The sequence below is a fragment of the Dromaius novaehollandiae genome, chromosome 2, assembly GCF_036370855.1.
Source record: "Dromaius novaehollandiae isolate bDroNov1 chromosome 2, bDroNov1.hap1, whole genome shotgun sequence".
Classification (NCBI taxonomy): Eukaryota; Metazoa; Chordata; class Aves; order Casuariiformes; family Dromaiidae; genus Dromaius; species Dromaius novaehollandiae.
The window spans coordinates 39,864,904-39,886,069 of record NC_088099.1 but is presented as its reverse complement, the minus strand read 5'-3'; the positions used below and the strand labels follow the sequence as shown (position 1 = coordinate 39,886,069).

Sequence of the window (21,166 nt, the reverse complement as noted above, 5' to 3'; positions counted from 1 at the left end):
GTGAGCCCCACAGAGGAGCACGCCCGACGCTGCTGCCCCCTTGGGAAAGCAGGCATCTGCCCCGGGTGGCCGGAGGTGTCTCTCTCCCGGGAGGATCCAGGCTCGACCTCTCCTGGGTTTTGGTGTAGATATGGGCTCTTCCTCCCAAAACACAGCCTGCAGAGGAAGTAAGGTTGATCCTGGAGGCCTTCAGCCCGCCCCAGCCTTACCCAACAGCTCTGAGGTCAGCACGTGCCCTGGGAATCACTTTCTATTTCTGTCCAAGCGCCTAATTTCTTATAGTAACTGTTTGGCCAAACACAGCCTATAATCCAGATCTCTCCACCGATTCAGCACATGTCCTAACCTCTAGGCTAAAGAGTGAGGAGTCCTGATTTCTCTTTCTGATGAAAGATGGTTCACTTTAAGAAGGGGGATTGGAAAACCTCTTGGCCCAGGTTATATTAGGAGCTGGGGGACTTTTCTGTAAAGTAGTAAATGTGGGTTCATAATCCCTTTCAATAGTGAAGGGCTATGATTGAATGTCTCCCACGTCCTGGTTGAGTAATCTAAATTTAAAGCACCAGGCCATCTAATTGGCTGACTGAAGGAAATGCCTAGCTGAACCTAGACCACCACAGTGCTCTGGTGATGGGGTCAAAGTCCTTAAAGCTTGCCCTGGCCTCCCATGATACTTTTGCTCCAAGAATAGCAATGCAGGAAGAGTGAAGATTACGGATCCAGTAAAAGTTATTAATCCCTACGATTATATTTGGAGGTGTGACCATGAAGGGCTTCCGCTGTAGCGAGTAGGTTCTCTTTACCAAGTTCAGGTCAGAGCAATAAAGGAGCTTGCTAGAACCCGCCAAGAAGGGAAGGAAGACTGAAACACCCCAACACTTATGACATAGTCTCTGAGCGGTGACTCAGGTTTCTCAACAAAACTGTAAGGCCAAATGTATGACAATGATGGCAAATCCCACAGTAGCTCCTTTACTGCTGCATCACTACAGGATCCTTGAATGATAAGGCCATTATGGAACTGCATAAAAGCCATTGCAGGTGCATAGTGTCTTTTGTTTTTCTGGTTGTCTGTCTCCTAAGAAAAAATTCCAATCTATGTATGCTGCTAGTGAAGTATTATCTCCCAAAAGTAATGTGCTGAAGGCTTGCATCTGACTGGCAATGGAGCTAGAGGACTGACCCCTGTGACTCGTTACTGCTGTTCTGTAAAGCAGCACTACCACTTCATAGCATATGTAAAAGATAATCCTCCAGGCAAAGAGTCTGTGTGTCTCACTGTACTCAAATGGGATTTAAATTACACCTACCTGCACTCCAGCCATCTTTCCATAGTCTAAGCTCTGACAGAGAAATAAAGGTTTCAGAAGCATAAGAAATCATCTCTCTTGCATTATTTTGGGTACAGCAGTGAAAAAAAACCACTGATACAATACAGCTTCTGTTGTTAGTGCAGAGAGAAACTTCTGCTTTCCAGGAAAAAACACAAAACAAGAATTAAATGTCTTGGGTGATGCGTTGGTAATTTACAACATTGCAGAAAGGCAGTGACTAGCAAAAGCAGAAGGAGGAGGCATGGCCAGAGGTGACACTACACGAGAGAATAGGCCGATAAAAAGATTACCCACATTCATGGGTAACCACATTTAGAGCCACAGGTGTCTCATTAAGTAACACACAAAACTTTTGCTGAACTTCTACTTTTTACCTTTAGTGAAATGGATTCTATGGTTATCCCACTACAACAGACTTGGTATGCATTCAGAAGCGTGATTATTTTGTAGAAAGAGACACACAAACAGCCTGTTCTTTTCCTCCGGCTTTGAGTAACCTCCTCAGGCAGAACACTTGTCTTTTCGAATGTTTTGTAAAATGCAATTTACCTCTAATGTACTATATAAAAAATAACAAACAGTAAAAATAGCAAACAAATTATACCACTCTGTACCTCCCACATACTCGAACTGCTCCATGTGTTCTCCTTTCAGTTTCACCATCTTCCCCAATTACTGAAAAAAAAAAATCTCCCTCTTCTCCTTTGTCATACAACTTCTTCAGAAGTTTGATCTTTCATGCTTAGAGGAGCTGAGAGGGAACCAGCAGTTCCTTAAACACAAGTGGAATTTACAGAGACTATATTTTTAAAAGGGCCCAGAGACTTTCTTAGAAACTCAGCCCAACAACAATTTAAAGTGCAAAACTCATGAAGTGGGGTCTCTGTCGAAACTGTGGGTTGACTGAGGGAGTGACGACCACAAAGAAGCCAAATGCGATTAGTATGCAGGTTTCATGCTTGTGAAAGTTGGAAGACCACCAGGGTATTTTTAATTTGATCAGTCCGCTGAAGTGGTGCACGAAGCAGCCCTGCATCTTGGAGAGGGTGCCCAGCGCCAGGCCTGCTACATCGGCACGAAGGGGAAGCGAGAGCTGCTTCGCTGCCGCCAGAAAGGCCCGTCACCGCGTCCCAGGTGCTGCCCACCTGATGTCCATGGCAAGGGTTAAGTTATTCCCATTCCAGACCTAAAATGACTGATTGAAAACACTTTGCATCAAAAAGGTGTATGAGAGGGTGTCTGCCCATGATCGTTTGATTTGACAGGAACATGCCTATTTAGAGCGAGCTATGGCATTCGGATATTCCCAAGAACAATTATCTCCAGGGCATCTTTCACCTAGCCTGGAAGCTGACCAGAAAAGATCATAGCATGATCTTGCTTCTCAAGATTAAGCAGATAAAGCTGAAAACCAGAAGAACATAGCTGAAAGCCAACTACAGGTTTTTCCTCTAAACCTCTAATGTAGTCTAAGGCAGGGAAATTCGCAGTATTTGCATATGATATGCTCAAGGAGAAAGTTAAAGTCTATTACTACGTATCTTAGTCTTACTTACAAATGATGCAAGTCTGCCTTTAGGGAAGAAAAATGAGCAATCCCCAGTGCATTTCTCACAAAAATCCCCAAATACCTCTGCAGTTCCCTGCTGGCAAACAACCATCAGGGAACCAAAGAGCCTGCAATGCAGCCAAAGTCGAGGGCTGACAGTCAAGTGCAGAAGTGCTCTTTGGTATCATGTGCAGAGTCTCAAAAAAATGTTTTATTATGAGAAATATGAATACAGAGCCTGTTCACTTTAAATACTGTACAGGGCACCTTGGTCTAATACCTTGGTCTAATATTGTTTCAAACTCTTAGCAGAACCAGTGGAGAATATTCACTTGGAAACACACAGGTCAAAAAAACTTTCCAATTTTTGAAGCGTGGGTTTTTTGATGGCAGCTATTCAAGGTGATACTATTAATGCCTTGTACCATGGAAATAAAAGAAACAGTGCAGAACGTAGCCATCTGTTTTACAGTATAAATGTCAACAGAAAAAGGATTTTACCTACACAGTAACATGCAGAACAACAGCAATAAAAGGCTACAAGAACAGTGAGCTGCAGTATTGCAAAGCTACTGTATATAAACAAACAAATGCATCTGTGTCTACAAATTGTGCCTTATAATCTTAATAAAATTACTTACACATTCAAAGTACCAACAGCCAGGTCTCATGACTTGTAACAACCAACTGGTTGTCAAGTGTTGTTATTTCATGGCTTATTACTTTCTGAACAGTGTGACTACTCATGAAACAGTGCAGCTATGTGTAGCATAATACAGGCTAACTAACCTCCTTTAAAACCTCCCCAACCTTTTAACATTATTATAGACAGATCAGTGCAAATAATTCTTTTCATCTGCAGCACCAGTTAAAAAAGTGGTTTGCCCTAAGAAATTGCATAAAATAATAGCAAAAATTCAAGTTTGTCTTTCCCTTGAATGTTAGGCTTTGTTCTGGATTATCAAACTGAGTTATAAGGCATTAATGAGCAACTTCCACTGCAGCATAAGTGTACTTTATACTTTCAAAGAGTCACACAGACACTTATATTAAAAGAATAAACAACAAATGAAAAGGTAAAAGGAGACAAGTATGACCAAAGGCTTAGAAGCTTTTAGATGATGCACAATAAATGAAATTTGTCTTTATTTCATTTTGAAGACATAAATACATACGTCAGCAAGAATGACCTCTATAAAGTAGTGATCAGCACAAAAAGGGTTCTTTGGAAACTGCTAGGAAGCAAACATTTCCACAACACAAGGAGAAAAGGCCAGCTCACAAAACATTACAAAATTAGACATCACAGAGCTCCAAACAAGACTACCTACCTTATGGAATGCCTGTGAAAAAGATATTATGAAGGAAATGTAGTGTTATAAAGTTTACGGAATTACGGGAATAGTCAGAGTATCTTCAGTTCTGTCAAGTAAAGGAGAACAAAAGGAAAAGTTCAGCTGTCATGCAGTGACCAACATGAATTGTCTGAATTAGAAGGAAATACCCCTTAGACATGTACATCTATGTGCTCTCGTGAGCGTAAAGAGTGCGAGGTTAGAGTTCGTCGCTGCAGTATCTGACCCTGATGATTTGCCCAAAAGGCAAATACCAGACTTGTCTGGACCATTGAGCTGATCTGCTCCGGTTGTTTTAATCCTTTGGTAGCTTGCAATCAGATCACTGAATTTGATACTAGTCAAACATATAGTTAGTTGTATGCTTTATTCTTATGGCTAGGACTGTACAAACTTGGTATGAGAGAGCAACTGTTACAGAAGGTTATTGCTGCAGCTTCCCTCTGCTAAGCTCAGGAGAAGTGGCTGAGATGGACTGCTGCTGTCGGAAATCACTCTGTCATACCTGCATTTTAGTGCTAGCATCTCTCCACACCGGGCATAATTACTACAGTCACCTCTCCACTGCAACAGAGGCTCTCTTCCTGAGGCTCTCTATCCAGGCTATTCTTAGAAAATTCATTAGCTGGATCTGATTTTTTAAAAAAGTAGAGTCCAAATGAAGATAGGCAAGTTCAGTCACCATATCATCTCACTTATGCCCCATCTCTCTGCTCCCTCTCCTGCCATCCAGGATTAGAGTCAGCTCTTTCTCCAGTCCTGCCGACATGAGAAAATGGCACCAATCTCGTAAAAAGCAAGCCAATTTTGCTCCAATCAGTTCAAGGCTTTTCAGAATTTAAGGAACAGCATGCCTTAAGCGGTTTGACTCAACGCGTGCTCTGTGTGATTTAGTTAAATGGGCACACTTGCCCTGGGTGAAGAATCCCGATGTGTAACGTTAAAATTCCCACCACACCTTCCGCCTCGGCAGTGACAGATAACGCACCTGTGTGGCATTTCCTGCAGCCATCAGCTCTGCTGAACTGCCGGGGCCGAGTTTTGTCCGTTCCCTGTACGTATAACACGTACGAATACGACAGAATACATGATGTCCTACTCCTTTACGTAACTCACGGAGAGGTGCATTGTGTTGAGAAAATCCTAAGACGTGATGAACGGGCTGTTGAAACCTGCGACAACTTACACAGATGTAGCGCGTCTGAACATGCCTCTCTCTATATATACATATATGTGTGTGTGTGTGTGTATATATACATATATGTATGCCCATATCCATATATATATGTGTGTGTGTGTGTGTATGGATATCATAAATGTGTATGCGTGTGCATACGTCTGCAGGCGTGCACGTATGCATGCGGGTGTGCATGCCCCCACAGACCGGCTCGCCGGTGGGTGCCCGGGCCGGGCGGGGGGCTCCGGGGAGCTCCGGCGGGGCCAGGTGAGCGGGCGGCGGCGGCGGGCGCCGGCCCGCAGGGGGTTACGGCGGAGGAAAATGACTTCATGCTTCTGCTCGGGCTCGGCCCGGCTCGCCCCCCCGCCCCGTTTCACAATCGCGCGGCTCTGCGAAGGGGCGAGCACGGCACCACAAGCCCGGCCAGCCCGCACACACACGCACAGCCCCCCCGGCCCCCCGGCCCCCGTGTTCTCATGCTGGATTTTCCCAGGCCATGAATAATCTCGAAGCCCCCTCGATAAAAACACGTCCAGGGATGCCCGGAGCTCACTCAACCCGCCAGCCTCGCCGACGACAAACGGGCACGGGCCGGAGCCGAGGAGCCGCGCCGCCGCACCATGAAGTTTTTGGGGGGCTGTAAGTGGGCCGGACCGGGCCGGGGCCGGGGCCGGGGCCGGGGCCGGGGCCGGGCCGCCGCTCCGCTCACGCCGCGTCTCTCTCCCCGCAGGCTGGGGCCGCGCCGCGGCCGCCCTGACGCCGCCGCTGCTGCTGCTGCTGCTGCTGCTGCCGCTGCTGCCGCCGCCGGCCGCCGCCGCGGCGCTGCCCGGCGACTCGTCCGGGGAGGCCGAGCTGGAGGAGGCGCCGGCGGCGGCGCGGCGGGCGGCGCTGCCCGACTGCGAGGCGCTGGCCTGGCTGCTGCACACCCGGGCGGCGCGGCTCCAGGAGGAGGTGGGTACGGGCCGGGGCCCGGGGCGCGCACCGACACACGGGCAGGCACGCACGGCCGGCAAGGTGCGCTGAAACCTCCCGCCGTCTCTCCCCAGATGTGCGAGAAGTTTACCGTCTGCGAGAACAGCATGGAAATGCTCGTCCAGAACAACCTCAACCTCCCCAAGGTGACGGAGGAAGATGGGTGTCTCCTCTCCGGCTTCAACGAGGCAAGGGCTCAGCACCCCCTCCCCGGCCGCTCGCTCCCCGACGAGCCCCAGCGGCAGGTTACGGCCGCAGCCAGAACCGCACGAGGCGGCGGAAAGACGCGCGGCGGCTCCGTGCGGGCCCGGGGGCGCCGAGGGTGACGCTCTCCCCCTTCTCTCGTTTTAGGAGAGGTGCTTGAGGAAGCTCTCCAGCGGGCTTTTCACGTTTCAGACCTACCTTGAGTACGTGCAAGAAACTTTTACTAGTGAAAGGCAAAAAGTTGAATCGCTCTGCTATAGCACGAAGCATCTGGCAACTACCATAAGACAGATGGTGAGTTTTTTTCTTCCTGATTTACTCAGATAACTCTTACAACTTAGCATTGCTATATAGTCAGAGAAATAGCATGCTATGTAAAGTTGAACACTTCCCGCTTTTATTTCTTTCAGTAGGAACGGGTTGATGTCTGCATAACTCCTTATGCTCAAATATTTACCTTTATGACTAATTTATGGATTTTACAAGCTTTTTTAAAGAAATTATTCTTCTTCCTACTTTCTATTGTTATTTCTAATTTGCAAACCAACTCCGACAATTAAATGCATCATATTGTTTTAAGAACAAATACACCAATGCTGCCTGGCTGATAAAAAGAAGAAAGATTTCTCCTAAGTTTGTTCATAATTGCAGAAATGCAGTTCAGTCCTAATCTTCTAAAGTTGCAAACACCTAAAAAGTAAAAATAAGTATTTTTTAAAACAAATAATAACAAATACAATTTTAAATAATTATTAATCTTTAAAACTCTCAAAAACTAACTTTAAGCCGAAGCTATATGTTATGTTGAAACATCAATAGCTTAAAAAACAATGAAAGCAGTTACATTCAGAATTAGGTTAATAAATTGACTAAGTAAGAGGTGCTGCATATTGAAAAAGCATATTTCTTGCTTGCAATCATCATAGAAAAAAATCTTACTGCTTTACAAACACCTGGTTCTTTTTTGGTTCTTTTTTGGTTCAGTAAACTAAATGATACTTACTTCTGATAGTTGTTTTCTATGTTTTGGAGTGCTTTGAAAATTCACTTCATTCCTTGAGTGCTTACTCATGCAAATAGTTTCACTGATGAAAAAGACAGTATTTGTGTTAAGGGTTATTAACATGAAGGAGAACCACCCAGGTGAGTAAGGACTGCAGAATTAAGAAAGGCGGAAATTTGCTACAAGGTGTTTTTCAGCATTTGAAAAGCCCATTGTGTGTTTATAATACCTTTTCTAACATATGTACCTTCACCATTGTTTAAGTGAAAGGGAGCTGAACAGCTTTTTCACACTTTAATAGCTTAGAATAATAGTCTTGTCATCAGAAGACAACTGACTGACTTCAAACATATATAAGTTTCTAGAAAGTTTGTTTTATAACTGAGCGGGACTAGCCTCTTTGAAAATAATAAAAAAAGATTGATTAGTTAGAACAAGCAAAATTAAACGTAATGAATCTAATGAAAAGCTCAATAGCAAAACTTAGATTTGTAGAAACTATAGAGATTTTAACAAGTAGAAAAGTCTTGATTTCCAGGTTGGAAATAAGACATTACAACAATAAAAGAAGTTTGTCTGCTCTTTAAGGCAAGGAGAAGCTAGTGGACAGACCCTGTCACTTACCTGCCATTAATTTGTGGTCAGGTAGGCCCATTAGCAAGGTGTCTGTCTGGATATCGAGCAGACACACTTTTCCAGCATGTAGCAAGGAGTCAGAACCACCAGTGACTGAATGTGTGATCAGAACACTTCTTCAGGTAGTTTGAACATAAAAAGTGTGCATATTTTATTTAATTTCCACAAGAAATATGTCTGAGAAGGAGGTACACATGCTTTTGTCATTTGTTAAAGGATAGTGGAGATCCTACAAACAGGATGAAGCAGCTACTTTGTTCATTGTTAGACTTCTAGAACTCAAATTAGATTGTCTAAAACAGCTCAGCAATTTTGGGGAGTAATTGCTATTTTCAAAGGTCATGTGGACACTTCATAGGAGAGGTTCTTAAAAGGCATTTGGGCATCCAGCTGCTGCCACTGTCAGTCAGAATTAGGTACCCGATTCGTTTTACACATCTTGCTGTTAGGATCCCACACATCAGTGAAAGTTGGTAAGACTTAGTTATTCTTTCCAGGCATTTAGGCTCTCAGGAGACTAAGCAGCTAAACCTGCTTGGCATCTTTGGAAACTGTAATCTGCTACAAAATGTGAGAGAAGGGGAACATCATCCAAATAATTTATGATTCAAGACGTAGTAGCCATTACAGACTGGGACAAACTGCGTTCAGCATCATCCCAACTAATCATGCTGTTAGCAGGTACCAAGAAAAGATGCATCAACCTATTCAGTGCAGTGTATTTGCCAGAAATGCAAGAAGTTATGTTCAAAACGGAATGTATTTTATAGATAAAAGAACATCCTTTGATTCTTCAGCAGCAGTGACACCAGATATAAACGTACCTCAAATCACATAGCGGAAGTGGGGCTATACACAAGCGCATGTCCCACGGAGGTCCATCAGAACCAGTAGGGACAGGGTGCATATTCAGCTGGTTGGACACATGTTCTACACAAACTGATGCTTTCTGACAAGACCGATTATAATGTTCTAACAATTACACCTTTATTGTCTTTTTTTGTAGGTGATAAATCCTGATGAAGTGATCATCCCAGACTCAGCTACCCAGAAGTCCCTTCTTGCAAAGCTGAAGTCAGATAAGACCTGGATAGAGAAGATCACCACACACCTTATCCTCCGAGACTTTACTTCGTTTATGGAGAAAACTGTGAGGGCTGTTCGCTATTTGAAAAACACCAGGAGTATCAGTGTTTGAATGTTTTAATTCAGGCACAATCCTTTGTTACAAATTTGTCATGTGGCAGATGACAGTGTTGTTCTGTTTTAAGAACCAGAAATAGTAACAATGATTTGCATTTATATATATTCTCATTTCCTTCTAGGAACCTATTTATTATATTTAAAATATTTATTCATTTCTAATGTTGCCTATTTATATTTTCAATATTTAGTAAATAACTTAAACAGAAGACATTTTATTTCATTTCTAACAGTATATTCATAATATCAAATGATTTAATACATATTAAACAAAAAATTAATTTTGAAAGTTAAAAATATTGTTGTATAACTTATGCTTTTGAAGTATTTGAGAGATTGTATTTATGATCTATTTATATTTTTAGAAGAAATAAAAGCTGATTAAAAAACTGTATAACCTGTCTGAATTTTAAATAAGACCAAGGAACTCCGATGTACCCGATTTTAATACTTACAATTATCAAATAACCATTTTCAAGAATTTTTAAATTCTATCTGCATCACAGATAAACAGTTCTCTGCATACAGTATCTCCCTCTCTCTCATATGTATATATATATGTACACACACACACAAACTAGATCAATATGAAATTACTAAAATGGCATATAAAGGAAACAGATGAACTGAACACAGGTAGCCCTTCAGAATAAACATGATCAGGATAAAATATCATTGCTCTTGAGAAACAAATTGAGAATGAGTCCCCACTATTTCACACAGACCACTCTATAAAATTGTGATCGTTTTTAAGTAGATAGTTACAAATTATGCAATCTATTCTAAACAGTAACAAAAAAAATGGCCAGATACCAAATTAACAGAGTTGATACTGAACCATTGCCTGATTATTGCTGTCATCCAAACAAATTTTCCAAGCTTCATTAGACATCCTTCCTTCCTTCCTCCCTCAGGAAGTGGAGAAAATATCAGGCCTTTTCCTTAGGTGGTATAAATCAATGGATCTTTGCTAAGATGTTGACAACCTAATCCATTTGTCTTTTATCATTTATAGTCCATGGAGCAGTCGCATAACAAATTGAATGTAAATTGCTGAGCACTGTATAGAAAAAAGTCGTTAGCTTGAATACCAAATCACTGATACGTTACTTAGCTGTATCATCTGTTTCCTTGTGGCTGTGCACATATCTCATACCCAGGCTCAGAGGGACTTTAGCTCCTAGCATATACAAAAGGAGTTCCTAGCGCTTCCTCCCTACAGCGTAAGTGGTGGACCATTAACTACCACCTCTCCCAGGCACAGTACTGCAGAGGAGAAGAAAGGGATGTCATGGAACGGGGAAAAGGACGTCGCTAAATTCTGCTTTTCCCCTGAGCGATTGTCTGCAAACACCCTGCTCCTGAGGATGCCAGAACAGTGACCAGCCTGCTGTGCTGCTGATCCAAGTGGTCATTTTAAAGATATCTGTGGTGAATGGTTTTTCTTGCCAACACAGAAGATACTGCTTTAGCTCTTCTGGCATGTGCTCTGGGAGACACAGGAAAATCCGCTTTGGCTTTTTCAGAGCTTACTGTTACAGAGATTTTCTCAGCGACCATTTGGTTAGAAAACCATTCTGGCCCTTGGTATGTCTATAACAGCTGTGGGGGAGCCATGAGGATTACCTAAATCATTTTGTCCTGTCAAGTAAAATGCAATAATCCATTATACATCCACTGGGTCTCTGCCTTGTATGGATGCAGCTTTGAGAAGGAAATAAGGTACATCAATCTATTGGTCTGGATGAAACTCCAGAACACCTACCATAAGAATTCAGTATGAACTCTTAAAAAAAACTGTCTGACTGAGACCATGTATTACCATTGACATTTGTATCTCCTCCATTCTCTCACTTGAGATAGCAGGTATCAAAAATACATCCTCTGCTGACAAGAAAAGTATGGATCATACTGTATGTGCTTCAAACAGGAGACCCAAACGACCTAAAAGAAATTAGTCCTCACAGCAGGATCAAATTTTTTTCCCCATGTCGATCCAAAGTTGGACCCTTTAAGAACTTTCTTACTCTGTGACAAGAAACTTAACCAGCTCCTGGCCTCACCTCTCCCAGTATCAGGTGTTTGGCTGAGGTCACCATCTGCCACTACATACACTTCAGCTAACTGAAGTTGTGCTGAGCTCCTCCTTGTGTCCCAGAAGGCAATATAGGACACCAGGGCTGGAGTCTCACACAGGAGCTGGATCCATGTCTCCACTTCCCACTGGTATCTCAGGCCCTTCAGCTGGTGGCCACCCCAGTTTGCTGCCATTCTAGTAATGACGCACATGTTACCATATGTCAGGATGAGCAACGATCACTGTTTGCTGGAGCATGGGGGGAAACTTGCTAAGGAGGTGGTAGAGGTCACCTTCAAGTCCTTCATGGAGCAAAGGGCATCACTGACCTTGCACCGAGCTACTGTCACGGTCACTGCAGCCACCTGCCATGCTCAGGGGAAGCTGGGCACCTAAATGCAGCAGTTGCCTCGTTTACCACAGTTCTGCTGTCATCATGTCAACTTCAGGAAATATGTCCCCAGGGTAAGTACTGTTTGCCAAAACTTACACAAATTGGTTTCTGTGGCACAGGAACACTCACAGTGAAGCACTCATATGGAAATCCGAGGAGAATTAAACACTGTTGAGCATGTTATGGAACCTCTCGCTGACTCACTTAATTTCCTTTTTTTCCAATTTGCTGAGTATATCACTACATAAAGTACTTACAATAAGCAATGAACGTACACAGACATTTATTAGTTGTCAGACCAGTGCGAACACATACAGAACTAGAACAGTAAAAATGAGCGTTCCAAACTCTAACAATCAATCCCTGAAAAATAACTATACTATTTTTAGCAACAAATACCTTAACATTTCTATTAAATAGAGCTTCTCACAACTGACAGCTAACTCATTAATACCAAGCAAAGCAAAAAAGAAAAAAAAAAACAAAAAACAAAAAAAACCCCACACAATTGCTAATAATTGCCTATGAAAACCAGGAAACTAAACTGCCCAGTACTGTCTCTTTTGGCTGCTGATGTACAGGACTAGCATCTTCATGACATATTCTGAATCCAGCTAGCATTCCTCTCTGTTTGCACTGAATCTCTTCTGCTCATTAACTTTACACAGAATTTTTCAAATGCTCCACAGATTACAGATTCCCTTTATCTTGAATTAGCTTTCCCAATGCAGGAAGACGGTAGGGAAAGGTAAGTTAAAAAGCATGTGTAAAATCCACAGTATGCGACAAAAAGCCCATAGGACTGAGACAGTGTCAAAGGAGCAAGAGAGAGAAAACATGCCCCAATGCTGTGAACACACCACTAAATGTTCGGGGCGGGGTGGAAACCTTTGAAAGGACAAAATACAACCTAATACTTGGGTATATAAAAAAAAAAGTAAGAAAAAATACCAGTCCTGATCTACTTCCCAGTCTGCAGTATCATTCCCTGCCCAGTTAGCCTACATACTGATGTAAAGATCTAATTTTGGCAGAAAGAACAAGAGACACTTGAAAAAAACTCTCCATTTTTGGCACCTTCACTGATTTCAGTAATGATCAATGGTTACTGAGATTAGCAAGACAGACCTGATGCTACAGAGAGGGAAGACTTACACCATGTGCAAAGCAAGGGAAGCAGGATCACTTCTCTCAGCAGTAGTGTGCCGTCAGATTGGCTTAGTTATATTGTGCAACATCACCCCAAAGTTTGCAACTGTTACTTGTGACTAATATTTGTTCAGTATCCAATTTAAAAGATAAAACAGAGCAAAGGTAAATATACAACAGCATATACCAAAGTCAGATCCTAATGATCTAAAAGTGTTGCCAAACATGTATTGTTATAAGCCTGTGATATTTGGTGGGGAATTTTCTTAAAAATCTAGCTTCTGAGGTCAAATGATCAGATAACAATTTCAGATTCTGAGTGAATTTCTGTCTTCTTCCTGGTAATAAGGGGAAAAATGCAAACTTCGCAGGCTCCAACTCCAATCATCTCCCCCCAGCTCTTAACCAAATTAGTGAATTTCTGTAGTCTCTTTGTATTTAACCAAATCTCAGTTTACTGTCAACACTAACTTTTAAACTTTTGGGGTCATCACATAACACAGTATGGAAATTTTGCAATCGGAACTTCTGGTAAGTGACCAGAACCTAAGAAGATTCAATCTTTCATTAGAAAACCTATATGCAAAAAACATCAAACATTAATCTTTGAAGTCAGAAAACCTAAAGATTGGATTTGCCCTACCATAGGTTTTACTATCAGACAGTGCTTACCTAACACAGAAGTTACAAAATTTTACTTTGTTTCTACTGTACTCAATGCCAAATTCTAACCAGTTTCAATAAGAGCAACTATGCATGATTATTTATTTCTTTATCTCTTCAAAGCATGCATTAATAAATAAGGTTTGAAATTCTGCACCATACAAAGAGGCACAATACAACATATAGGCAAATTATATTAACATTTTATTACCTGAAAATCACTTAGAGCTGTTACACATACACAAAAGTAAAATCACCTAAGGGAAACTGGAAGTCCAGTCCTCAGCTCACTGCTGCCTAGCAACGGTCCTTGCCTCCTCTTCCACTTCTAGCAATAATTTCTGAAGAGACACAGAGGGAGGAGGGACCATATCTTGACTACACCTGTGAATCCCACATTAGCACGTGTTAACAAATATAATGAAGTTCAAAGATGCTCCCCAGATTGCAAGAGCTATACCCCTCCTAACCAGAGGGCTCAGTGCCCTGGGGTAGGGCTGTAAAAAAGGAAATTGTTCGAAGAAAGACCATTTAGGAAAAAGGGAGATGTATAGGCAATCTTCCAATCTTGCTATAAAGGGGACTGCTTTCCAGTTGCACAGTTATTAATTGCACCATTTGGGGGTCTCTACAAGAATAAAGTGGATCCTGAGAAAGAAAATTAGAACTTAAATGAAAATTTCCATTTATCTCATCTTCCAAGTTGATGACTGCTACTTGAACTTCTTAATTTATTTTTAATAAAAATACAGAATTGATTTCTTAATCAGAAAAAATATAAATTTCCTTTTTCCCTAGATAAGCATCCCCTTTGGCTTATCCATCTCCTAATCCTGAACTAACATAAGTATAAGCAAGAAACAATGCATGTAACTCACAAGCTGAATCAAGAAGTTGTTTTTGTATCGCACATCATCATGGAAAAGTATTTAGAAATTGCAATTAGCTAGTCACTTGTAAAAATTAAATTAGTCATATGACATTTAACCAGGATGTGGTGTTTACTCCTGTGGTAAGAAAAGATGTAATGAGCTTTATTTCCAAAATTTATCATGAGTGTCATCATAGCTTAAATTCCAAGTCTGTAACGAGATATTCCCCAAAATATCTAGGGCATGCAGTTTCTGTTTCAGGAATTTTTCCTGTTAAAAAGCAATGTATTAGAGCTCTGTTTCAATTAAACCATGATGCAATAAAAATACATTTTAAGAAACACTTTATCACCTACAGCCATTTCATAAGACAGCTGTACAAAGATAAGATGCACTGGTTTTATACATGCCAATACAGGGACCTGCTGTAAGAAAATGATGAACATCATTTGGGTTTGCAAAGTTTTTGACATGTGCAAAAGCCATAGGTTTTAGGTTAATGTGACTTTTGCTGATCAATTATTTCAAGACAAAAACATGTACCTTTTTTTGTAACTGTAATGACATACATTACAGTGACTTTATGCTGACTACATCCACTCCAGGAATTTGTAGCAGAACCAAGTATTTGTTCCAAATTCCAAATCCCTACTTCATGATTTGCCAATCCTTGAAGAGGTTTTGGAGTAAAATGTTAGGTTCCACTGTAGATTAAACTGTTTACATTGAAAGCCAAATATCTTGCTTTATTCTCTCCTACTAGTGACTATGACAACACACAGCACAAGTCTCTTCACACCATACTACCACGCACCAAGACCACAAAACCCACCCAACTCACAAGACTCCCTCAGCATCACACACTAAATATCACAGCAGCACAGCAGTCTGCCGCTCCTTGCCTGATGCGCACGTCTTTTTCTTACTTCTAACTTTTTCTTACTTCTTTTCACTTCTAAAACCTTGGCTGCTTTTCCTACTCCTTAGCCTTCTTCTGACCAAACCTCCCTTTATTCTCTGCTTTCAAGGACTGTCCTAGGGTGTGAGGGAGAAAGATAAATTTGTCAGAGATGGAGCCTGCAAGAGATGCTATGCTGAACTGGCTGTCACAACCGCAGGCTGAAGAGTTACTGCCCAGCAGGATTATCCAGTCATACCAGGTTGTAACTCACCTTCTAACTCTGGCTGGACACAATGAATGGCAAAGCAATTTAAAAAAGAATGCAGGAACTATGCCTCAAAGGTAAAAGCACTACCAATTCTTGTGGTCAGTACGACAGAGTGAGTGAGGTACGCACAAGGCAAGACACCATATAGCTCCTAGCCCATCCTAACCTCCTGATGCTTTGCTAGTAATCCACGTAAGCCAGGCTGGAGAGAGGAGAAACAGTACTCCAGCCCATCTCTTCAGTCCTGCGGTGAGGACAATCCCTTCTTCACAGACACCCTCCTCAGACACGACACAAGCCAGTCTGGTGTCACTCCCACACGATGAGGCCAACGAAGATGCTGGCACTTTGGACAAGAACTCTGGTCTTCCACATGCGATAGGACCCTGGGCATGGTCACTGCAAGATGGAGAAGCAAGAACAGGGCATTTGCCTCACTTAACATCTTCAAGATGCAAGTACCTTTACTTCTGACAACAAGCACAGTAAGCTAGGAGCCACTACAACCTTTGGTGTCCCTAAGACTGGTCTAGGTGGAAACGTTCCCCAAGCCTCACACAACTGTTCAGCATCAGGTCTGAGAGGCTCCAGTGACAACCTACCGATCGGGGCATTTCACCTGATGCTAAGTTCACTGCATACACAGTCTACCTCCACTTTCGAGGCAGAAGACCTGCAGCTGAACTGTCCCTATGTCCAGGTGAGGCCTGATAAAGATACATCATAGTGGGTATATTCTTCATGTGAACACATGTGAAATAAAATAATCACTAATACATCTCAGACTGTAATCAAAGTGTAAACTTGAGCTCAGCTGTGGAAGTCAGTGCTTGATTTTCAGTAAGCAACATTCATCTATTAGTCCAATATTAGAGTTTATATGTAGTCTTAAAGGACAGAGTCAAAGTCCACTACAGAAAATAATCCATATTTCAGTAGAAAAAACACTGTTTCACTTGAAAAAGATATTTTGATCAATACAGTCAAGCAGGGAAGCTCATGTTTATCTTTTTTAAAAGCCACCCATTCCAGTGAAATAAAACTTTTTGAAGTTCTACTGGAAGAAATGGGAAAAGCAAAAATTAGACATTAAGACACTCAGAACAATACTTAGTTTCAAGTCCGTAGCCTGCAGTGTTCCACAGCTCTGACACACATTTGAGTCACTTCACTTTACCCCAGAGACCTGTCCTCTCCCCCCAGCACCACAAAAAAAGAAAAAAAGTTTTGATAAAACTGGTATATTCCCCTAAGTTATTTTACAGAATTAAGATTTCTTCATAGGAATCCATTTAACATATTCTTTCAAAGGACAATGACCAGTTCTTAAAAGCACATCTGAACTTTGTAAAAATGACAGTAACTACAAATAATTCAGATAAATTCAGATGGCTACAGCCAAAGGCTCCTTCATTAAACTTTGAAAACAAAGTTTCTCTGACTCTGTTTTTGCTACTTATGATTAGTCACCAAGATTCATGGTTAATGTTTACTCTATTTTTCCAGAGTAAAAGGAGTTTATTTAAGGTGTTTCACTCATCTTTTAGTTACAGAGAGAGCTGTATTGAATGAAACATCGCTTGGTTGTGTAAACATAAGAATTTTTATCCTACTTACTGGCATTCAATTTCATTTGGCTTATGTGTACTATACAGGGCACTCTTCTTGAATTTAAAAACTCAAAGGTTCTATGCTAATGACTTTCTGATTTTTTTTTTTTTAAAGAAAACAGTAATTGCATTTATTCCCACAATAGCAGCAAATTACTAAAACTTTGCTATCCTACGTGTTTAAAATGAAATGTTAAAAGTAAGAATTGCACAAGCAATATTTATAATTTTAGGTCTTAAAGAATTGAACTACAACTACTTTTAAGGGAAATTTTTAACACATTGAAGTTACAGAATCTGGCCCCATGCTTGATATATCTATGCTTATGTACATACTTTTAACACAAGAGACAAGAACACTTCCCTATTTCTCTACCTCTTACTATTATTCCTGGAAGGCAGCCAGCGAAACCATGTGGTGGTTAAGACCCACAAACCACATCCCCAAATATCTGACAGACGATGGGGCATATGAAATACACTTTTGCAGGTGTTTGGGTCTGTCCACCCACTGTTGCAGTTTGGTCATTGTACAACTCTTGTAAAATGCAAAATCTGGCTTCGAGAAATCTGAGTTACTTTACATCAAGTACTCTTACGATATTCCATTAGATTCAATGGAAGAAAAGATATTCCTGATTATGATTAAAACCACTATCAAGTACCAACAGATTTCATTATTGCAATGAGGATCAGTCAAGAACAGAGATCAGAATCTGAACTCCTTTTGTAACTTAAGACATATGAGCAATTACATTAAACTCAAGTTACCATTAGAGAAAAACGCACTAGAAAAGCTACAATATCAACAGCACGTGGGGCATAACAAGAATGTTCTGCATTCACTCCCTGCTCCGTCCCCCAGTCGGTGGTCTATTATCATCAGCTATTTCACTTATTTTCATGACATATGATTTAATTACCGTGATTAATGGGATTTTAAGAAACATGCTGTTCTGCAGTAGGTTTTATGAATGTTTTCCACTCCTCCTTTGTTTTTTAGCTCGTCTCTCAATATAATTTTTCCCTTTGCTCGTTTCTCTTTTTCTTTTTATTCCTGTTTTCCCTTAAACATAGTAACATTTTGCTAAAAATTTTGACAGATGAGAAACTGAGGAATATCCTGTTCCTTAAATGTTTAATTAATATAAAAGCTGTCTGAAAATCTATGGGGTAAAAAGAAAAAAAAAAAAAAAGGCAATCAGTTGCCATGTCAGTGCTTGAATTTCAGTGTTAAAAGGAAGAACAGAAGCTGAAATAAAAACAACAATATTCTGAAGAATAAGAGTTTGGAATACAAATTAAGTGTATACCCTACTTAACATACTTATTTTCATTCCTCACTTGCACATCAGTAACTTCCTCTTACAGTATGAACATGATATATCACCGTTTGTCACATCCATTCCTAAACAGGTCCTGCCATCATTCTTATCCTAAAGCACGTAGATATGAGGCAGCTTTTTCCCCAACTTCTCCCCAAATTATGGTAAATTTAAATACTGGGGTATTTTTTATACCTGAAGAGGTCTGAACCAACACTCCTAAAGTAGCAAACTGATTTTGTTCAACTGTGAAACTCACAAATAAAGTAAATTTGGCAGAAGACTGTACATTGGATTTTTAACTATGTGATTATGCTAGAGGAAAAAAAAAAAACATATACAGCTCACATCTTTAAGGTATCTGGAGATGAACAAATCCAGAAGAGGAAGATAAAAGAACAGGTCTGCATAGACTGAACAGCTGCAGAGGCTTACCAACATTCAGGCAAAAAATACTGGAAGAATATTAAAATATTTAAAGCATTAGCTCAGTTTTCTCATTATTCTGAAGATAAAGAACCTTTACCTGAAAAATCATCATAATGAGGATAAATAAGGAGGTTAAACTTCACCAAATTTAGAGAAAAGAAACTCGTTATCCTTTCTGCAATAAAAGAAATACTAAATTATACATATGTAAAGACTTTAAAACAATACATATTGATTCAAACTGTATTTATTCCATTACACTGTAACGCAAATAAGTTAGGTCCATATAAACTCCATTTTGTTGTATGTACAATCTATGTCTTTAACAAGCTATTTGAGCCAGCTGGTGTAATCTAAGTGTCCACTTCATCCTCTGGAATGTACACATCTTCAGACATTTTCTCTGTCCATCAGCTGCTTCCAGAACAGGACAGCCACAGCCTTCACCCCCAAAGTAGACTGAAAGCAGAGGGAAGAGGAAATGAAAGTCAGATTTGCAGTATGTGTTTGCTTTTAAATGGATATTTCTAAAATACAAGTCAGAGCAGGAACAGCCCTAACATAAATGTACAGAATAAATGCTATCCCCACAAATACTGAAATAAAGCTATTTATAAAATTTAATTTAACCTCACTGACAGCTTGATCATGTGCCCAGAAAATCAGTATCTGTAACCTTTGGACTAGACCCAAACACATGCTTCTAGGTATTTGCAGATTTGATTTTTACAATAGCTAGATTGAGGTTGTCACAGAAGGAGATAATAGACTTTTTCATGTTGGGCACAAATACGTAATTTATATTGTGTAGACATGCTCACTGGACCAAGAAAAACAGTCTCAAACTGCTAGGGAAGCTAAACATACAAACATTATCAGCAAAAAAATAACTCCAGCAGATTAGCTCTTAAGACAAAAGGAGATTTCACTGAAATTTTAACGTGATCTTGAAACATTTTTCTCATATTTTCTGTTAAAAAAGAAAAAAAAAAGCTCCCTTACATCACTGAGTCCTGAAAATGGGATTTCTGTAAGTTTTATCTGAGAAAGGTTAAAACAGGAAACACATGACTTGGCAAACAATTCAGACCATCGACCACTTATGCTAGCAATACCTGCTTCTGCACAGTGATCATAAAGTTATTTTAAGAACAAGGAATCACACTTTCTTCAAAACTTTAATCTTGGAAGTTTGACTCATGAAAATTCTCCAGTAAAACTCAAAACCACAAGAATTCAAGTATTATTACTACTGGGACATTGCAGCACTAACAAATAATCCTTCAAGAAAGAGGCAGTATGTGCAAATGCACTTTTCTGAACTCATGACAATGACTAATAATGAAGGATATATCCTGAGGCTTATTAAATGCCTTGATAACATATTACTTGAGCTGTAACCCTTTATTTCATGCAGTTGCTATGCAGCATTACTAAAATATTTGCAAAGGCAGAAGGCGACTGGGTTTTCTTTTAAACTTATGCTAGAAAGCTAAATAGTTATTCCTAGGTGCAGAAGGAAACTTGCATAAAATAGCTGTACAACAGATCAGAAGGGCACCTTCCACTCGGAAGGTACAGATGTTAGAATCCACACAAGATTAAGAGGAAAATACTAAAGCCCTCCTAAAAACTTTTTTGGTGTCTTTGTCTAGTTTGGATTTCTAAAGAAACAGGAACTGTGACCAGGTGTGCTATCACTAAGCAATTAAAAACAACAAATGAAGGCAACCTTCATAACTGTTGCTGTCCAGTGTGAACAACCAGAGACAACACCTAGATCTGTGACTATCTACATAGATTTTGCATGCACATTAGGAACCAATACATACCTCAAAATAGTTGGCTCAGGCATTCCAGGGTCTGCACCTCTCCTAAAACCTGAAGTGAAACATACATTACATACATATATATGTACACACAAACTGCTACACAGTTAAAGCAAGAACTAGTTATTCCATCCCACTAAATTGCATTAAAAAAGAAAACCAACTGAACAGAGAACTGGGATTCATCAAGTTGTATGCCAATCTGAATAAAAATTA

General features: G+C 40.5%; 1 protein-coding gene and 2 long non-coding RNA genes across 4 annotated transcripts; 1 reads left to right on the top strand and 2 right to left on the bottom strand.

Moving 5' to 3' along the window:
* The first annotated feature begins 5,794 nt into the window (after nucleotides 1–5,794).
* On the top strand, nucleotides 5,795–9,824 carry IL6 (interleukin 6). 2 transcript variants are annotated; one of them, XM_026105121.2, is made up of 5 exons: nucleotides 5,795–6,054; nucleotides 6,146–6,366; nucleotides 6,462–6,575; nucleotides 6,739–6,885; nucleotides 9,237–9,824. In XM_026105121.2, exons 1-5 carry the CDS (start codon nucleotides 6,036–6,038, stop codon nucleotides 9,426–9,428), a joined length of 693 nt encoding a protein of 230 aa, XP_025960906.2. In that variant the 5' UTR covers nucleotides 5,795–6,035; the 3' UTR covers nucleotides 9,429–9,824. The 2 variants fall into 2 exon arrangements, with proteins under 2 accessions (XP_025960906.2, XP_064362393.1); XM_064506323.1 differs by having other exon boundaries at nucleotides 6,146–6,575.
* On the bottom strand, nucleotides 6,967–7,673 carry LOC135327473 (uncharacterized). The gene is made up of 2 exons (XR_010387636.1): nucleotides 7,595–7,673; nucleotides 6,967–7,281 (listed from the first exon to the last, which is right to left on the bottom strand). It is a non-coding gene; the product is annotated as an uncharacterized LOC135327473 (long non-coding RNA).
* Nucleotides 9,825–12,170: 2,346 nt separating the features above from the next.
* On the bottom strand, nucleotides 12,171–19,569 carry LOC135327472 (uncharacterized). Its single transcript, XR_010387635.1, has 2 exons — nucleotides 19,219–19,569; nucleotides 12,171–16,156 (listed from the first exon to the last, which is right to left on the bottom strand). It is a non-coding gene; the product is annotated as an uncharacterized LOC135327472 (long non-coding RNA).
* Nucleotides 19,570–21,166: the final 1,597 nt, after the last annotated feature.

What these genes read in the sequence shown, in the direction of transcription:
- IL6 (XM_064506323.1), top strand. Translation starts at nt 5,912, where the DNA reads ATGAATAATCTCGAAGCCCCCTCGATAAAAACACGTCCAGGGATGCCC. An exon ending in CATGAAGTTTTTGGGGGGCT is followed by an intron (nt 6,055 to 6,145) that starts GTAAGTGGGCCG and finishes CTCTCCCCGCAG; the next exon opens with GCTGGGGCCGCGCCGCGGCC. An exon ending in CAACTACCATAAGACAGATG is followed by an intron (nt 6,886 to 9,236) that starts GTGAGTTTTTTT and finishes CTTTTTTTGTAG; the next exon opens with GTGATAAATCCTGATGAAGT.